The 18705-nt window shown below is 36.7% G+C and overlaps 1 protein-coding gene across 2 annotated transcripts; it reads left to right on the top strand.

Moving 5' to 3' along the window:
* The first annotated feature begins 1693 nt into the window (after positions 1-1693).
* LOC123706107 (kinesin-associated protein 3) lies at positions 1694-18461 on the top strand. 2 transcript variants are annotated; one of them, XM_045655261.1, is made up of 13 exons: positions 1694-1754; positions 1842-1966; positions 2641-2808; positions 2938-3176; positions 11008-11572; positions 11652-11752; positions 11846-12088; positions 12204-12378; positions 12596-12823; positions 13210-13328; positions 14284-14428; positions 18059-18128; positions 18346-18461. In XM_045655261.1, exons 3-13 carry the CDS (start codon positions 2652-2654, stop codon positions 18452-18454), a joined length of 2151 nt encoding a protein of 716 aa, XP_045511217.1. In that variant the 5' UTR covers positions 1694-1754; positions 1842-1966; positions 2641-2651; the 3' UTR covers positions 18455-18461. The 2 variants fall into 2 exon arrangements, with proteins under 2 accessions (XP_045511217.1, XP_045511218.1); XM_045655262.1 differs by lacking the exon at positions 1694-1754 and having other exon boundaries at positions 1757-1949.
* Positions 18462-18705: the final 244 nt, after the last annotated feature.

The raw sequence follows: 18705 nt of genomic DNA, 5'->3' as shown, positions 1-18705 counted from the left end.
ATATTATCATTTTAAATTATTAATTATTCCTTAATATTTTTTACCATTTTTCAAACATTATTATTATTGTTTGATTTATTATTAATAAATAGCACTAAACCCGATCCTTTATTTTATTAACTTTATTATTTAAAAAGTACTCACGTTTTTCTTATATTCCAATCAAACATATTTTTTTAAAGTACTTATAATTAATACAAGAAAATTTCTTTTATAATATTTAATATTCAAATGGAATAAACAAACTTTATTCAGTTGGTAAACAAATTTAAAATTACATATTTATACTTTATTCACATATTTTTCCTTTAATAACTTATTGAACATAAAATTTACTTATGATACATATTTATTTACATAACTTATCGATAGTTTAACACGCAATTGATATCTACCCATCCCTATTTGTCACACACACATCTATATAGTATCTATAGCTCATCTGCCTACGATGCGCACTATGCAATTTGTGCAATACACTCGCTCTATACTATTGTAATATATACTCTAGGAATGGGTCGTCGACGCATTTTTCATCAACGAGACTAGACCGTTAAATGTCGTTCATCAACTAGTCGATCAACTAGTTAAAATCTTCGACTAGTCGATGTGTAAACTGAAACGAATTGACAACGATTGACGGTCGACCGACGCGCGACGGTATTTGTAATCGAACGTTCGTTACCTTGAACTGAGGTCTACACTCTACATGTAAAATTCCACATTCTTACCACGAAGTTATTACGAATTATAGATTTTCAAAGAATTCAATGTCAGGGTTGTCTCTAGTAAAGAAAAAAGTTGTGTGGTTTTATGAAACCACGGTAAAAGTGAAACTTTTTTTCACACTATAGACATTTAACTAAAAATTATCGTATTTGTACGATAATTATCGTACGTATCGTGCGTCACGCAACATGCGCTACACAGACCAATAAGTTTGAGACGATGTAATAAAAGTTTCACTTTAAAAGTCAAAGCTATTTTTTAACAATTATATATAATTATATCACCTATCTATTATCAAGTTTTTGTTTATGATTTAACTTGTCGTTTTAAGTCGTTAGTTATAGTCGATATATTAACATTATTCAATATATTATTATAGGTAGGTAATCCTTATGATATGTAATAAATTAACTGAATAAAAAAAATATCTTAGATTTTTAAGACAATTCAATAATATAAATTTATTAATATAAATTTATATTAAATTATTATTTAATTCAATAATATCAAATTAATACAAATTAATCTCCTTTTTTTTCAATATTTTGAGCATTGATCATAGTAATCTCATTAAAAGTCAAACGGAATTAACGCAAGTTGATAGTTAATACAAACGTGTCGACTGACGAGCCGTCTACGACGAGTCGTTTAACCGTCTACGGTGGACTATTATACGGCCACGTCGAAGAGTTAACCGTCGCGGACGCGTTGACGAGCGTTTCGACTCTTTTGTTTAGTCGTTGAATTCAACTAGTGCGTTGGTGAGCGATGGACTAGTCGAATCGTTGAATGTACATAGACGGTTAATTTAACTAGTCCGTTGATTCAACGCCCATGCCTAATATACTCTAAGTGGACAAGTGACAGACTGAGCAATAAACCTAGGTTTATTGATTCTGAGGCGTAGACAGAGAAACTTCTCTGTCTACGTTCTGAGGTTCTGAGGTTTATTTTGGGTTTATTGCTCTGAGGTGACAGATGAAACTTGACGTTTGACAATAAATAAATAATTAATGTATTTGTAGGTACATAAATTTCCTATATAATATGTAAAATACCAATACAAACCTTGAAAAGTGATTATTTACGATATAAATGATAATTTATTTTAGATTTGTGGTATGAAAATTGGGGCTTAACAATAACAAAAAATATTGGGGGAGACTGGATGATTACGAGAAGTCTTTTTTGATAACTTCGATTATTGATTGCTTCTCAAGGTGAGGCTCAGAGAAAGGTAAATAAAAACATATGGTTTTCATGTAAATACTTTGTGAGTTAACAGATGAGTTAAATTTTAGCGTCTATTTAATTAACTTTAAAAAACATAAAATACATAAATAAAGATGTTTTTACGACAATCATTAATTTTTTAATCTTGCCTTGGAATGTGTTTATGAACTTAATGTAGAAGCACAATAAAAAATAATTACTTTGTTCATATTTACTGTATTTTGCCCCATCGATTATCATCAATATTAAATTTATAACAATACTAGCTGCGCTCCGCAGTTTCACCCGCGTGGCTCCGCTCCTGTTGTTATAATATATTATATAACAACAGGAGCTTATAGCCTTTCTCGATGAATGGGCTATCTAACACCGAAATAATTTTTCAAAACGGACCAGTAGTTCCTGAGCACATTCAAACAAACATAGAAACAATCAAACTCTTCATAGATATGAATATAGATTAGAGACATAAATGATGTCCTTAAAATATTTGTATGTAAGGTAAGATACATAAACTTCTATCTATTTTATAAGTCATTAATTGTTTATATGTGCATTGTATATAATATGCTCTATAATAATACAATAAATCATAACACCATATAGTAAGTATTAAGTATAAAATGAAATGATGAATGAAGTTGAAGAATGTATAAGAATTTATATATTTTGTTTAAGATTTTACAACCATGAGTCCAGTGGAGAGTGTACCAGTTGCAGTCCTCAACCATGTTGATGATTATGTTGAATTATTGTATGATGACATACCAGAAAAAATTAAAGGCTCAGCATTAATCTTGCAACTTGCAAGAAATCCAGACAATTTAGTAGAGCTGGCTAGAAATGGTAAATACAAAATTTGAATTTAAGTATGGAAATAAAAAGTGCATAAACTAGTAGTTTAAATTTATGTTTATACATTATTATTAAATTTTTAATAGAATTTGTAGTTTTAATTGTTATTTTATATTTTAGAGGCCTTGCTGAGTGCTCTGTCTAGAGTTCTCAGGGAAGAATGGAAGAGGAGCATTGAGTTGAGTACAAATATTGTATACACATTTTTCTGTTTCTCAACATATATTGAATTTCATTCAGTGATTATTCAGTACAAAATTGGTTCACTCTGTATGGATGTAATTGACTATGAACTGAAAAGGTATGATCAATGGAAAGAAAAGGTTGAGGGGAAGAAGCAAGTACTCACTCCTGATAAGGTGAGCATTCTCAACTTTTATTTTACTCTTGTTTTACTGTATTTGTTGAACACATATCGCCGTCCCCGGAGAATAAAATGATAATGTAATTTCAAATGGCTAATCAAGATGTTTTATTCAATGACATTGATAATACTGAGATTTACTCCAGTTTTAAAACGGATATTCCCGAACATTGTGTAAAACTGCTAGGCAGTTTACAATCTCAATTTACTATCCTAACTCAGAATATCAGAAGTATTCAAAAAAACTTTGATAATCTTACTATATTTTTAACGAGACTTAAATTTTTACCGGATATTATCGTGTTGACTGAATGTAGGCTTAATGAAACTGTTCCTGTAGTACATCTGAACGGTTATAAGTGTCGGTATTCCTATAACCATTTAAATCAAAATGATGGTCTAGCAATCCTCTATAAAGAAGAACTCAAAGTAACGATCGAAGAACCACCGTTTGAAGAATCAAATTGTCTGCTTATTCGAGTTAACCTTGATATTACTATATGCGCTATTTATAGGTCTCCCTCTTATCGCAATATTACAAAATTTTGTCACTCTTTAGATAATATATTGCAAAGGTGCACCACGCCTACGGGTATAATAATAGGAGATATGAATATCGATATCGGCACTCACACTCAAGACAGTCGTGCCAGTGATTATCTTGATGTATCTCAACATCATGGATTTTATCCTGGTCATCAGCTGCCTACCCATGACCGTACATGTCTTGATCACGCTCTCATTAAGACAAACCATATGACAAGAGTGATCGTCTGCGAATATCTGGTTTGACTGATCACGATACAGTTTTAGTTGGTACATATTAGTAAAAATTTTCCCAACGACTCAGCGGTAAAAGCCAAAGGAACCAAATACAAATTAAAAATTGACTATAGCAGTGTAACAAGTGATGTAAAAACTATAGATTGGACCAGACTCTTTAATTGCAATGACCCCTCAAAAGCCTTGGAAGAATTTACAGGAAAAGTAAGTAAAATCATTCAAAACCACTCCCTTAAAGTACCTATTAAAAATTCTAAAAGCATTAAAAAACCCTGGATGTCCTCTAACCTCTTAAAATGCATTCGCAAAAGAGATAGACTGCACATAGAAGCAAGGAAAAAAGAAAACAGAGAAAATCCTATTATTCAAAAACGCTATAAAGACTACCGAAACTATTGCAATAATACTATACAAAACCTAAAGAACGCATATGAGAAGGGACTTTTGGAAAAATCTGAAGGTAGCATTAAAAAGACTTGGGATGCAATTAAATATATCTGTAAGTTAAACAATAAAACATCGTCTTATTTTGACATTTTCAGCCCTGACCAGAATTCTACTCGGACCCTGAACAAAGTTAATGATTATTTCGCAAATATTGGTGAACAACTAGCTAAAGAAACGATGAAGCAAATCAATAAAACGGAGACTGAATTAGTTCAATTAGCTGCAAATTTAGATGAATCACACACAAATCCTGATAAGTCATTTGTTATAAACCCTACTAATGAGTTAGAAGTGAGTGACATAATTTCAAATTTGAAGAATGACTCCGCTCCCGGATGGGACGGAATAAATTGCCGTGTTATCAAACTTGCTAAATCCGATCTTTCTGCACCAATCACACACATATGCAATCTTAGCATTTCCACTGGTATAGTCCCCTCTCATATGAAACTAGCAAATGTTTGCCCAATACACAAAGGTGGAGATACTTCTAGTTTAGCGAATTTCCGACCTATATCACTTTTAACAATAGTTTCAAAAATAATGGAAAAGCTAATAAACAAAAGATTGCTTAAATACCTGGAACAAAATAAAATGCTTTCAGTAAATCAGTACGGATTTCGTAATGGCAAGTCAACGGAGGACGCCGTCACAAATCTGGTGGATTTCATAACTATGAGACTCGACGGCGGGGAGAAATGTGTGGGCGTCTTCCTTGATCTTGCCAAAGCTTTTGACACGGTGTCCAGACCCATCCTGCTGCGAAAGTTGGAGTTGTTTGGCATTAGGGGTACTGCACTCGACTGGTTCACGTCATACCTATCCAACCGAGAACAAAGCGTTTGCCTGGGTGAATACCTAAGTTCTCCCGCTGCAATAAGATACGGAGTTCCCCAGGGCAGTGTCTTAAGTCCTACGCTCTTTCTTCTCTACGTAAATGGACTCTGTTCACTCAAACTCAACCAGGCTAAGATTTTTGCTCACGCAGACGATACCGCTGTGATTTTCCACGGCAGGTCTTGGAGGGAAGCGTATAGCGCTGCAGAAACCGGAATGCAAACTGTCGCCAACTGGCTCCACCACAACTTGCTTAGCCTCAATATAGGTAAAACCAAACTTATGAATTTTAATATAAGCAATAGGACCAATGCCCCGAAAGAATTATCCCTAACAATACATAGATGTCAAAATGACACTTCCAACTGCAAATGTACTGCTCTGGAAAATGTCACCTATATAAGGTATCTAGGTGTGATTATTGACAAACACCTTACCTGGAATTTACAAACTGATTTAGTAAAGACACGTGTGAGAAAATTAACCTACATTTTTAGAAAACTAAGACTAATTGCAGATATCAAAATGATCAAAATGACTTATTTTGCACTTTGCCAATCTATTTTAAACTACTGTCTCGTCTCTTGGGGTTCCGCAAAAAAATGTCATCTTATAAAAGTTGAGCGCGCGCAAAGAGCAATTCTTAAAACCATATTTAAAAAGAATTTAAGATATCCAACCAAAGAATTGTATCAAGAGGCTGGTATACTAACGGTGCGTCAGCTATACATACTAGCAGTAATTCTAAAATTCCATAAAATAGCTCCAAACACAATTATATCGAACGAACGCACTCGAAGAAATCCTGCATGGAGGAAACATAGCTGTAATATGTCTTTCGGTAGCAAGGCGTTTATATTCATGGGATCTCACTTATACTCCATAATTAACAAAAAACTAAATATCTTTCCTATGACCAAGTTCCGCTGTAAAAAATATGTTACAAATTGGCTATTAAATCTAGACTACTTAGAAACTGAAAATCTCGTTACAATAATATCTTGATTAAAATATAAATTTAAACATTTACCGACTATTAAAATAATCCCTCATACAACATCTACACATACACATACACACACACTCATACGCACGCATACACACACGCACATATGCACACTTAATATTTAAATGGCAATTAAACTTTGAAATATTTTTATGTACCTAATACGGCGAAAGAGATTGAGCCCCACAACACAGGGGATCCTAGTGTGGGGTTCAATGCAGCACATGTAACTATATTATGTAACATTTCTTGTAATTAATAAAGAAATTTTTCATTTTCATTTTCATAATCGCCATTATCATAGTTTTATTGTTATGTGATATTTGAAGCCTACGTAGCCTAATACATCTATACAATTTTTTTTGTAATTTTTCTCCTGTAATCCACAAAGTTATTACAATAATATTCTCGGAAAAACGAATCGGCGAAATAATGACGAACGCCTATTATCATTTAATTCTCGTAAAAATATGTTTTGGCGCCATTCGTATGACCCTGTACATTATGATCACGATGATGATTATTCATTATTAGCGTAAAATAAAATGTCCATCATACATTCCCTATAAGACAAAATAAGATGAAAAATAAATTACGGTTGGTCTGTGGTATATCAACCCATTCCTCGCTACAAATCCCCGCACATTATTGATGGTAAAGCACCCTAACGACACCCTAGAGACACGAACACGAACACGAACACGAACACGAACACGAACACGAACACGAACATTAAACACGAACACGAACACGAACACGAACACGAACACGAACACGAACACGAACACGAACACGAACACGAACACGAACACGAACACGAACACGAACACGAACACGAACACGAACACGAACACGAACACGAACACGAACACGAACACGAACACGAACACGAACACGAACACGAACACGAACACGAACACGAACACGAACACGAACACGAACACGAACACGAACACGAACACGAACACGAACATCAAACACGAACACGAACATCAAACACGAACACGAACACGAATACGAATACGAACATCAAACACGAACATCAATCACGAACACGAACACAAACACGAACACGAACACGAACACGAACACGAACACGAACACGAACACGAACACGAACACGAACACGAACACGAACACGAACACGAACATCAAACACGAACACGAACACGAACACGAATATCAAACACGAACATCAAACACGAACATCAAGCACGAACATCAAACACGAACACGAACACGAATACGAACACGAACACGAACATCAAACACGAACACGAACACGAATACGAACATCAAACACGAACATCAAACACGAACACGAACACGAATACGAACACGCACAAGAACACGAACACGAACACGAACACGAACACGAACACGAACACGAACACGAACACGAACACGAACACGAACACGAACACGAACACGAACACGAACACGAACACGAACACGAACACGAACACGAACACGAATATCAAACACGAACATCAAACACGAACATCAAGCACGAACATCAAACATGAATACGAACACGAACACGAACATCAAACACGAACACGAACACGAATACGAACACGAATACGAACATCAAACACGAACATCAAACACGAACACGAACACGAATACGAACACGCACAAGAACACGAACACGAACACGAACACGAACATCAAACACGAACATCAAACACGAACATCAAACACGAACACGAACACGAACACGAACACGAACACGAACACGAACACGAACACGAACACGAACACGAACACGAACACGAACACGAACACGAACACGAACACGAACACGAACACGAACACGAACACGAACACGAACACGAACACGAACACGAACACGAACACGAACACGAACACGAACACGAACACGAACACGAACACGAACACGAACACGAACACGAACACGAACACGAACACGAACACGAACACGAACACGAACACGAACACGAACACGAACACGAACACGAACACGAACACGAACACGAACACGAACACGAACACGAACACGAACACGAACACGAACACGAACACGAACACGAACACGAACACGAACACGAACACGAACACGAACACGAACACGAACACGAACACGAACACGAACACGAACACGAACACGAACACGAACACGAACACGAACATCAAACACGAACATCAAACACGAACACGAACACGAACACGAACATCAAACACGAACATCAAGCACGAACATCAAACACGAATACGAACACGAACACGAACATCAAACACGAACACGAACACGAATACGAACACGAATACGAACATCAAACACGAACATCAAACACGAACACGAACACGAATACGAACACGCACAAGAACACGAACACGAACACGAACACGAACATCAAACACGAACATCAAACACGAACATCAAACACGAACACGAACACGAACACGAACACGTCAAACACGAACATCAAACACGAACATCAAACACGAACACGAACACGAATATCAAACACGAACATCAAACACGAACATCAAGCACGAACATCAAACACGAACACGAACACGAACACGAACACGAACACGAACATCAAACACGAACACGAACATCAAACACGAACACGAACACGAATACGAATACGAACATCAAACACGAACATCAATCACGAACACGAACACAAACACGAACACGAACACGAACACGAACACGAACACGAACACGAACACGAACACGAACATCAAACACGAACATCAAACACGAACACGAACACGAACACGAATATCAAACACGAACATCAAACACGAACATCAAGCACGAACATCAAACACGAACACGAACACGAATACGAACACGAACACGAACATCAAACACGAACACGAACACGAATACGAACATCAAACACGAACATCAAACACGAACACGAACACGAATACGAACACGCACAAGAACACGAACACGAACACGAACACGAACACGAACATCAAACACGAACATCAAACACGAACATCAAACACGAACACGAACACGAACACGAACACGAACACGTCAAACACGAACATCAAACACGAACATCAAACACGAACACGAACACGAATATCAAACACGAACATCAAACACGAACATCAAGCACGAACATCAAACACGAACACGAATACGAACACGAACACGAACATCAAACACGAACACGAACACGAACACGAACACGAACACGAACACGAACACGAACATCAAACACGAACACGAACATCAAACACGAACACGAACACGAATACGAATACGAACATCAAACACGAACATCAATCACGAACACGAACACAAACACAAACACGAACACGAACACGAACACGAACACGAACACGAACACGAACACGAACACGAACACGAACACGAACACGAACACGAACACGAACACGAACACGAACACGAACACGAACACGAACACGAACACGAACACGCACACGAACACGAACACGAACACGAACACGAACACGAACACGAACACGAACATCAACACGAACACCAACACGAACACGAACACAAACATCAAACACGAACACGAACATCAAACACGAACACGAACATCAAACACGAACATCAAACACGAACATCAAACTCGAACATCAAACACGAACATCAAACACGAACATCAAACACGAACAACAAACACGAACATCAAACATGAACATCAAACACGAACATCAAACACGAACATCAAACACGAACATCAAACACGAACACGAACATCAAACACGGACACGAACATCAAACAAGAACATCAAACACGAACATCAAACACGAACATCAAACACGAACACGAACACGAACACGAACACGAACACGAACACGAACACGAACACGAACACGAACACGAACACGAACACGAACACGAACACGAACACGAACACGAACACGAACACGAACACGAACACGAACACGAACACGAACACGAACACGAACACGAACACGAACACGAACACGAACACGAACACGAACACGAACACGAACACGAACACGAACACGAACACGAACACGAACACGAACACGAACACGAACACGAACACGAACACGAACACGAACACGAACACGAACACAACATCAAACACGAACATCAAACACGAACATCAAACACGAACATCAAACACGAACATCAAACACGAACATCAAACACGAACATCAAACACGAACATCAAACACGAACATCAAACACGAACATCAAACACGAACATCAAACACGAACATCAAACACGAACATCAAACACGAACATCAAACACGAACATCAAACATGATTATCAAACACGATTACGAACACGAACACGAACATCAAACACGAACATCAAACACGAACATCAAACACGAACATCAAACACGAACATCGAACACGAACACGAACACGAACACGAACACGAACACGAAAACGAACACGAACACGAACATCAAACACGAACACGAACACGAACATCAAACACGAACGACACGACCTATGAGCCTTTTTTTATCTCTCTACGTCTATAGCTTGGCAAGTTATAGTCAATTATCGGTTTTTTATTTCTCCTGAACAGTTGTGTTTTTGCAGTTATCATTTTATTCTCCGGGGACGGCGATATATAAAGTTTGCTTTTGTTAAGGTTTTTTTAATACGTTTAGATTAAGAATATTATAATGATATGTCAATCAATAAATAACCAATAACTTAAACAAATGTTTCTTCTGGATTTTAATCTATTATTTATACTACTTATTATCTATACTACTTCTATACTATTTCTTTCTAGAATGAATTACCAAAGAGCCGAATTCCGGAACCCAAACGCCGTCCCAAATCAGGTACATGGGCAGTTGCTGATGTTAATCTTCAAAAGACTAGATCCCTTGTATCTAGTTACCATGAGGATTTATGTAACGCGTCTGATGAAATTTTATCCAAAAATGATGAAGAACAGATGAAAAGGAAGCTGAAGGCCTTATCGAAACGACAAGAACAGCTATTGCGTGTAGCATTTTATATGCTATTAAATATAGCGGATAATGTTAAGGTGGAAGAGAAGATGCACAAGAAAGATATTGTGGGCTTGCTCATTGGAGCTATGGAAAGACATTCAAATATTGATCTTCTGATTTTAATTGTATCATTTCTGCAAAAACTTTCCATTTTCATTGAGAATAAAAACTCTATGGCTTCAAAGGGCATTATTGATAAATTAGCACCGCTATTAGATTCGCCAAATGCCGATTTAGTGAATGTCACCTTAAAACTTTTATTTAACTTAACTTTCGACTCTAAATTACGCAACAAAATGATTAAATTGAACATGTTGCCGAAGCTTATTCAATTCACAAGTAAGTTTATCCATCAAATTATTTCAACAAACTTACTTTTAACAAAAAAAAATATTTAATATTGTTTTATTTATTTCAGGTGATGATAAACACATTACACTGGCAATGAAAATTTTATACCACCTCAGCATGGATGATCGCGTCAAAGTTATGTTTACACAGTCCGATTGTGTGAAATTGGTAAGTTTTATAGTTCTGTAGTTAATGATGCTCTATGTTTGAGTTTAAAGCTATCCCTAACACTCATCTTAATATATAATATTTATTTTCTAGCTAACAGATATGTTACTCCTCAACGTAAACAGCGATATAAACTGCGAAAACGGGCCAGGAACCACTGATGTATTACTCGCTTTATGCGTGAACCTCGCGTGGAACGAGCGAGCAGCACAACAGATGACGTCAGAGGGCCGCTTGCGCGAGTTACTTGCGCGAGCGTTTCGACATCGCAATGCTATGCTCATGAAGCTAGTGAGGAATCTGTCTCACCATGCAGCTAATAAACCACTTTTTGTTGTATGTTGATTGTTATTTAACTTGGATATTTAACTTTATGTATTTTTTATTTGATTAGAATTTTACCTTTACGTGATTTAAAAAAAAAATGAAAAAGTTTTTTTTCTATTTGCAGGAATTTGTTGGTGACGTGGCAGGAGCGGTAACGAGCGGTGAAGCTCCTGAAGAATTCGTAATTGAATGCCTCGGGACTTTGAGCAATATTCTAAACCCATTAAACAACATAGATGTGTATGCTGTTGTCGAAAGATATAATTTGATTCCATACATAATGAAGGTTCTCAACCCAGGTAATTTTTCTATTTAAACAACTTTATAAATTATCTCATAAAACCAAATATACTGTTGTATATTTGGTAATAATTATCGTGTATAAAGATGGTGGCTTACGTTTTACATTTTGAGATCCACAAATAAAACACTCTTTATATAAATTATATTTCGGCTGAAATAAATAAATAAAGGAATATCTAGACAAAAAGACAATTCATCTATTGAACATTTCAGAGGAGAAGTGCTCTCCCGAGCTGGTACTAGAGGCAGTGGTGTGCGCGGGCGCGGTGTGCGCGGAGGAGCGCGGTGCGGGCGCGCTGGCGGCGGCGGGCGGCGGGCACGCGCTGGTGGCGGCGCTGCGCCAGCGGCAGGCGGACGACGAGCACGTGCTGCAGACCGTGTTCGCGTTCCGCCAGATGCTGTCGCACGCGACCGCCGCGGACCACCTCGTGGCGGCGACTGGTGCGTGTGTGTAGTACAGTGTGTGCGGGCATGGTGGCGGGCATATGATACTAATGACACTAATGACATTACACTTTTTAGCCCGCCACATACGATCGGTTTCCTGATCAGGACGCAGATTCTGAATTTCTTGTCTAACTTATGTTCCGTTTTTTTGAACAAACAAACCAAAAACGAATGTTAGGTTTTTTGTTTCGGAATAATCAGGATGGAATTGAATTGATGAATGGTGTCCTCCATCAGTTCTTACCCTTTTTAAGGCAATTTCAAACTAGATTTAATTTTCAATTTGCTACTGTTACATTTGTATATAGTTCTAAAGCTATTTGGTGATGCTTGATTTTTTTGTTACAACGAAACTAATTTTTATAATTGTTGCCTTACAGAAGCACCGGCCTATTTAATCGATCTCATGCAAGACAAAAACGTTGAAATCAGGAAGATGTGCGATTCTTGTCTCGATATAATATCCCAAATGCAAAATGAATGGGCTAATAGAATCAAGGTATGTTTATTAATTTAACGCTGTCTTTGAATGTAAATATCTCGATTTCACCTGTGTCTAAAGAAAAGTCCACTTAGTTCCCATTCCCGAGCAATTTTCGGGATAATAAAAACCTATAAATATCCATCCATAACAATTTCAATAAAAAAAAATACATTATTACAATATTCTGAAGCTCTATTCGTGACGATTAATGGATATCAGTTCGCACGTTTTGCCACCTGCGGTATTCCCGAACAACTACGACATTGGGGCCTTCAAGAAAAGAGCTTATTTGTCCATAAGGCTGGTTGCAGAGCTTGACCGACCGTCAGTGCGTACCGTCGGTCCTGACGATACGCATCAACAATTGTATGACTATGACATTAATGCTTATGACAATACGCGTGCGTTTGGTCGGTCTAGCTATGAACGGTTTTATGAATTTCCATACATATGACAAGCGCGACTGACGTACGCACTGATGGTCGGTCAAGCTCTGCAACCAGCCTAAAAGGTCGGCAAAGCACCTGTAACACTTCTAGTGTTACTATTGTTTAAGGGCGATGGTGACCACTTAACATCAGGTGGCCCACCTGCTAATTTGCTTGCTCTGACATAAAAATTTCAGGGCCATAATGCGATCTCGAATCGCAAATTTTTGGGAGAGAATGAGACGCTTCAGTAATAGTATTCTGGTGGCTGTCTCTAACTATTATGACAATCCTTTACTTCTGTACTGGTGCAAAGTTCATTCATCATAATATTATGCTAGGGATAAACCTATAAAGCCAAGAAAAAACTATAAATGATGCTCTAATTGTCTTTAAATTTTTTTGTCTTTAATTTTTTTTTATATAACTTGCATATGGGAACCCAATATTTCCTGAAATAAAACAATTTTATTTTATTTTATTATTTATTAAAAAATCAGTGTAGCGCACTATGTTTATGTATCTAATGTTATCGTGTCCAGCTGGAGCGGTTCCGCTGCCACAACGGGCAGTGGCTGTCGGTGGTGGAGACGCTGGGCGCGGAGGGCGGCGCGGGGGACGCGGCGGACGACCTGCCGCCCTACCTCTCCGCGGAGTACCTCACTACACACCGCCTTACTACTTCGGGTGAGTTGACACGCTACACTTGACTTATTGATTGTAAAATAACCCTATATATGTCGTGGCCATATCGTAGATTTGCTCATTTCATGAAATGGCCAATTTAGTTTGGCCAGATCGTTAAATCGTCAACGTTTCACGATTTGGTCATCCACACTTGGCCAGATCGTCGATCTGGCCAAACGTGGATGGCCATTTCACGAAATGCGACCATTTTTGTTTCTTTTTTAAAAAGCGATTCGCTTCTGGCATTGTTTATTAAAGTCTAACCTAACCTATATTTTATACGATCTGGCCAAATGTCGATGACCAAATCGTGAAACGTTGACGATTTTAGGCCGCGTTTCCACCTGCAAGAAAACTTCCGCGAGAAGTGTCCGACAGTCTGTCTGACAGCAACTTGCAAGTCTACTTGCAGGTGGAAACGCCCAGTTTACACATGCAAGTTGCTGTCAGACAGACTGTCGGACAGTTCTTGCAGAAGTTTACTTGCAGGTGGAAACGGGGCCTAACGATCTGATCAAACTATGTTGGCCATTTCATGAAATGAGCAAATCTACGATATGGCCACGACATATACATATATATAATGAATAGAGTGTAAATAATGTGTGTCGTATAGAGTGAATAGACTTCTTCTGGGTGGACGTGCTGATAAATAGTTCGCATCAGGCAGGATAGCGGTCAAACGTCTACCTGTTTAATATTAAAAAAAAAAATCTGACTAGGTCTAACTCTAACGCTATCTTTAACTTTAAATATGTATCTCTAACTATATCTTATCTTAATATATATAAATCTCGTGTCACAATGTTTGTCCTCAATGGACTCCTAAACCACTTAACCGATTATAATAAAATTCGCACACCATGTGCAGTTCGATCCAACTTGAGTGATAGGATAGATTTTATCCTGGAAATCCCACGGGAAAGGGAACTATGCGGATTTTTATTTCAAAAAGCGGGCGAAGCCGCGGGCGGAATGCTAGTTTAACTATATTTCTATCTTTAACTCTAAATATTTCTACTATGCCTAATATATTTTTAAGCTCTAACTCATACTGTATCTCTGACTTAAAATCTTAAAAAATTAAACTAACTTTATCTCTAAGTCTTACTGTTTCTGTTACTAACTCTAATTTCACTGTCTCTAACTCTAATTCTTACCTTATCTCAATATTGCAATGTATATCTATTTTATCTCTAACTCGAATATAGAATCATTTGTCTACTTTTTCGCATCGGTTTTGAAAAATCATAATACATAGATAGATCAGTGTCTCTGTTATTCAGCTTTCTTTATGTTCCCAAAAGATCACATTACGCATGCTGTGTAATAACGTTTCTACAATTCACTCCTCTAACAGGCTTCGGTCTTACAAAATGTATGTTTTAATATTTAGAACGTTATTTCATGTAAAATAATAACTAGTCCTTTATTGGTCTCCGATTTTTAGTTCATGTTGAAACCAGTATTAGAGATTGTACTTATAGGTTTTTGTAATAGAAGCTAAGAGCTATAACTCATTAGCAGTCCATGACGACGTCGCTAGTTATGTATCTAATAATCTATGATACCATACATCTCTATTCACAGTTCAGTTGAACTGGTGACGATTGGGTCATGTCGTATCCTCAGAATACAGAACAAACCAGAAACCGCGTACGCACCCAATACCGAAGCTATACAAACTCCTCTCAAAGAGTGTAGTTTAACGTTTGGTTTACTAGTCTATCTGTGGCCGCCGTGTGACGTACGCGTAAACAAATCCGTTTAATTTTATTTAATAATGCCGTCTTGTGCAGTTCCTACTTGCAGGAATGCAGTTGGAAGAATAAAAAAACAAGATGGGATTACGTTTCATGTGTAAGTAGCTCAATTACATCTAATTTTAATTAAATAATGAATTTCTTTTTCTTGTTCCTAACGTAAACAATTTGAGCGAGTCCATTTTGATAATGTTGCCAGTTTTGGTGGTTTCTTTTCCCCCTTTGCTGGTTTATTTTTTAGAAAGTTGACATTGATAAACTAATTAACAAGTACAATTAAAATAATTTAAAGTAATTTTAATATATAATAAGTATATAAATACATACTGCATTAATTAAGTGCAAAGTATGTTTTCCGTTTCGGTACATTGTTTGAGATATTTTAACGTAAACATAGTGGCAAATAAATAATTATTATTACTTGTTATATGACAGATGTTAAATTTTATAAAATGGTTGGTTTTTTATTATTATTGTGTTAAAATTATTCTAATTATTAAAAGTGGCATTTCAGGTTCCCCGCTGATGAAATGGAGTTGGAGTTTCTTGCCGGTTCTTCTCCATAGATACTGCTTTCCGAATCGGTGGTAAATTTAAAGAATGTGATGACGATTCAAAAGTGCTTCTGGAAGAAGTCTAATTGAATAAATAAATGTTTGAGTTTGAGTTTGAGTTTTAAACAAATAATGTTTTATTTTACTAGAAAAGCGAATAAAATTTAAATAAGAGTAGGTATCTTAATATTTATTTAATAGTATAACTGTAAGTGTATTGTTGTCCACAAGAAAACATTGCATTATTTTGAAACATGATTTTTAATTCTCCCTAAAAGAGGCGAACTCTTTATAAGCTAGCAACTCTGTACGGGTGGGAAGTATGAGGAATGCGGGGGGTAACGTATTGTTTCTGGACACAGCGGGCGGCGAACATTATGGGCCGTTGGCTCCTTCTGGTTTGTTCTGTATTCTGAGGTCGTATCTAAATATTAAGGACACGCTCGAAATGAAGTTATATCCAACAAAACTAAGATCATTGCCACACACATATTACTTCTTTATATAAATAAATAAATATTTCGGGACAATTTTCACACACGGCACGATCTGATCCCATACTAAGCTTTCGCTTGTGTTATGGAAACCAGATAATTAACACCAAGACACAAAGCAAACATCTATGTTCATCACACAAATATTTGCCCCGGGTGGGGATCGGAACCCACGCTTGGAAGGCAGGGCCACTACCAACCAAGCCAACCGGTCAGTCTTTATATAATTGGGTTTGAAATGTGGATAATGGATGTCTTAAAAACGACCATCTGTCACCTCTTCACTCAAAATAATAATTGATGATTAGGGGCTTTCAAAAAAATAATGATCATCCTTGAAAAAAAATAAACACGTATCGTTTTATTTTCAAACATTTTTTATTTAATGATTTTTAACGTGTATAAAGGGTTATTTTAAGTTGTCCCTATCGTTAGACGGCGAGGTCTTACTAAAAAAGACGAGACCAGTTACGGCAGCATATTGTGTTGTCCCAAAAATAAGTGCAATGAGACATGCAAGTTACCATATGTCTACCCACAGTTACCATATTATCCGTTTATTTACACCCTGTATACTAAATCGATTTCAGGAGAAAAATTTAAACTTCTGACGGTATTTTTTAGAAATGTTAACCTTTTTTCTGCGTTATTTTGAATTTGTAGTATTTTTCGTACCAACAATCAATGTATAGTGTTTTTTTTTTATTATTTATCAATATAGGTAAATTATCATTGTTATGTTATTTTTATTTAAAACAAAGAAACACTCGTTGATCACGTTAGTTTACAATTAAAGATTTTAAATCGACTTGTTCACAGATTCCCAAACATCACTTAATGATGATACAGACAGCTTTTCAGGAGACGATTATAATAGAGCAAATAGTCGGTAAGTAAAGAAATTGTATTAAAAATTTGATTATTTAACTCATCCCAAACTAAAATTCATTAAATCATTCGCATTAATGGACGTGCCAAATAAATATAGGTACACATTTGATGAACGAAACCCTTTCGCACGGACCAGGATTAAAATGATTTAATAATCAACTGGTAATTCTTGGATAATGTAAAATAATATATTTTTTATTGTATTCTATAAACAGGAACACGCAGGACGGCCATTCGGACGATCTGGGGCTATCGGACTCGCTCTCTGGAAAGACGCTAGACGATGATGCACAATTTTCAAAAAATCTTAACGTTTTCGCTTAAATGTTCATACAGGGTGGCCCGTTTTCAGTGGTCCAAAAATTTTTTTCAGCTTGAGAGCATCATGAGTAATCATTTAAAACAAACTTTAGTTAAGCGAAAACTTATGGTTTAGAAATTATGAATTTTTTTTTAAATAATCCGAAGTTTCAATGTTTTTGACACAAAACTACTCTGTTATGAAAACTACTGGACCGAATTGAATGAAATTTGGTATAGGTATAGCACAATAACCTACCTATCGCGCTATAGGC

The sequence above is a fragment of the Colias croceus genome, chromosome 3 (genome assembly GCF_905220415.1).
Source record: "Colias croceus chromosome 3, ilColCroc2.1".
Lineage (NCBI taxonomy): Eukaryota > Metazoa > Arthropoda > Insecta > Lepidoptera > Pieridae > Colias > Colias croceus.
Note: the sequence above shows the minus strand (reverse complement) of the source record. Positions and strands in the feature narration are given on the sequence as shown.

What these genes read in the sequence shown, in the direction of transcription:
- LOC123706107 (XM_045655261.1), top strand. Translation starts at nt 2,652, where the DNA reads ATGAGTCCAGTGGAGAGTGTACCAGTTGCAGTCCTCAACCATGTTGAT. An exon ending in AAGTACTCACTCCTGATAAG is followed by an intron (nt 3,177 to 11,007) that starts GTGAGCATTCTC and finishes ATTTCTTTCTAG; the next exon opens with AATGAATTACCAAAGAGCCG. An exon ending in GAAGCTTATTCAATTCACAA is followed by an intron (nt 11,573 to 11,651) that starts GTAAGTTTATCC and finishes TATTTATTTCAG; the next exon opens with GTGATGATAAACACATTACA.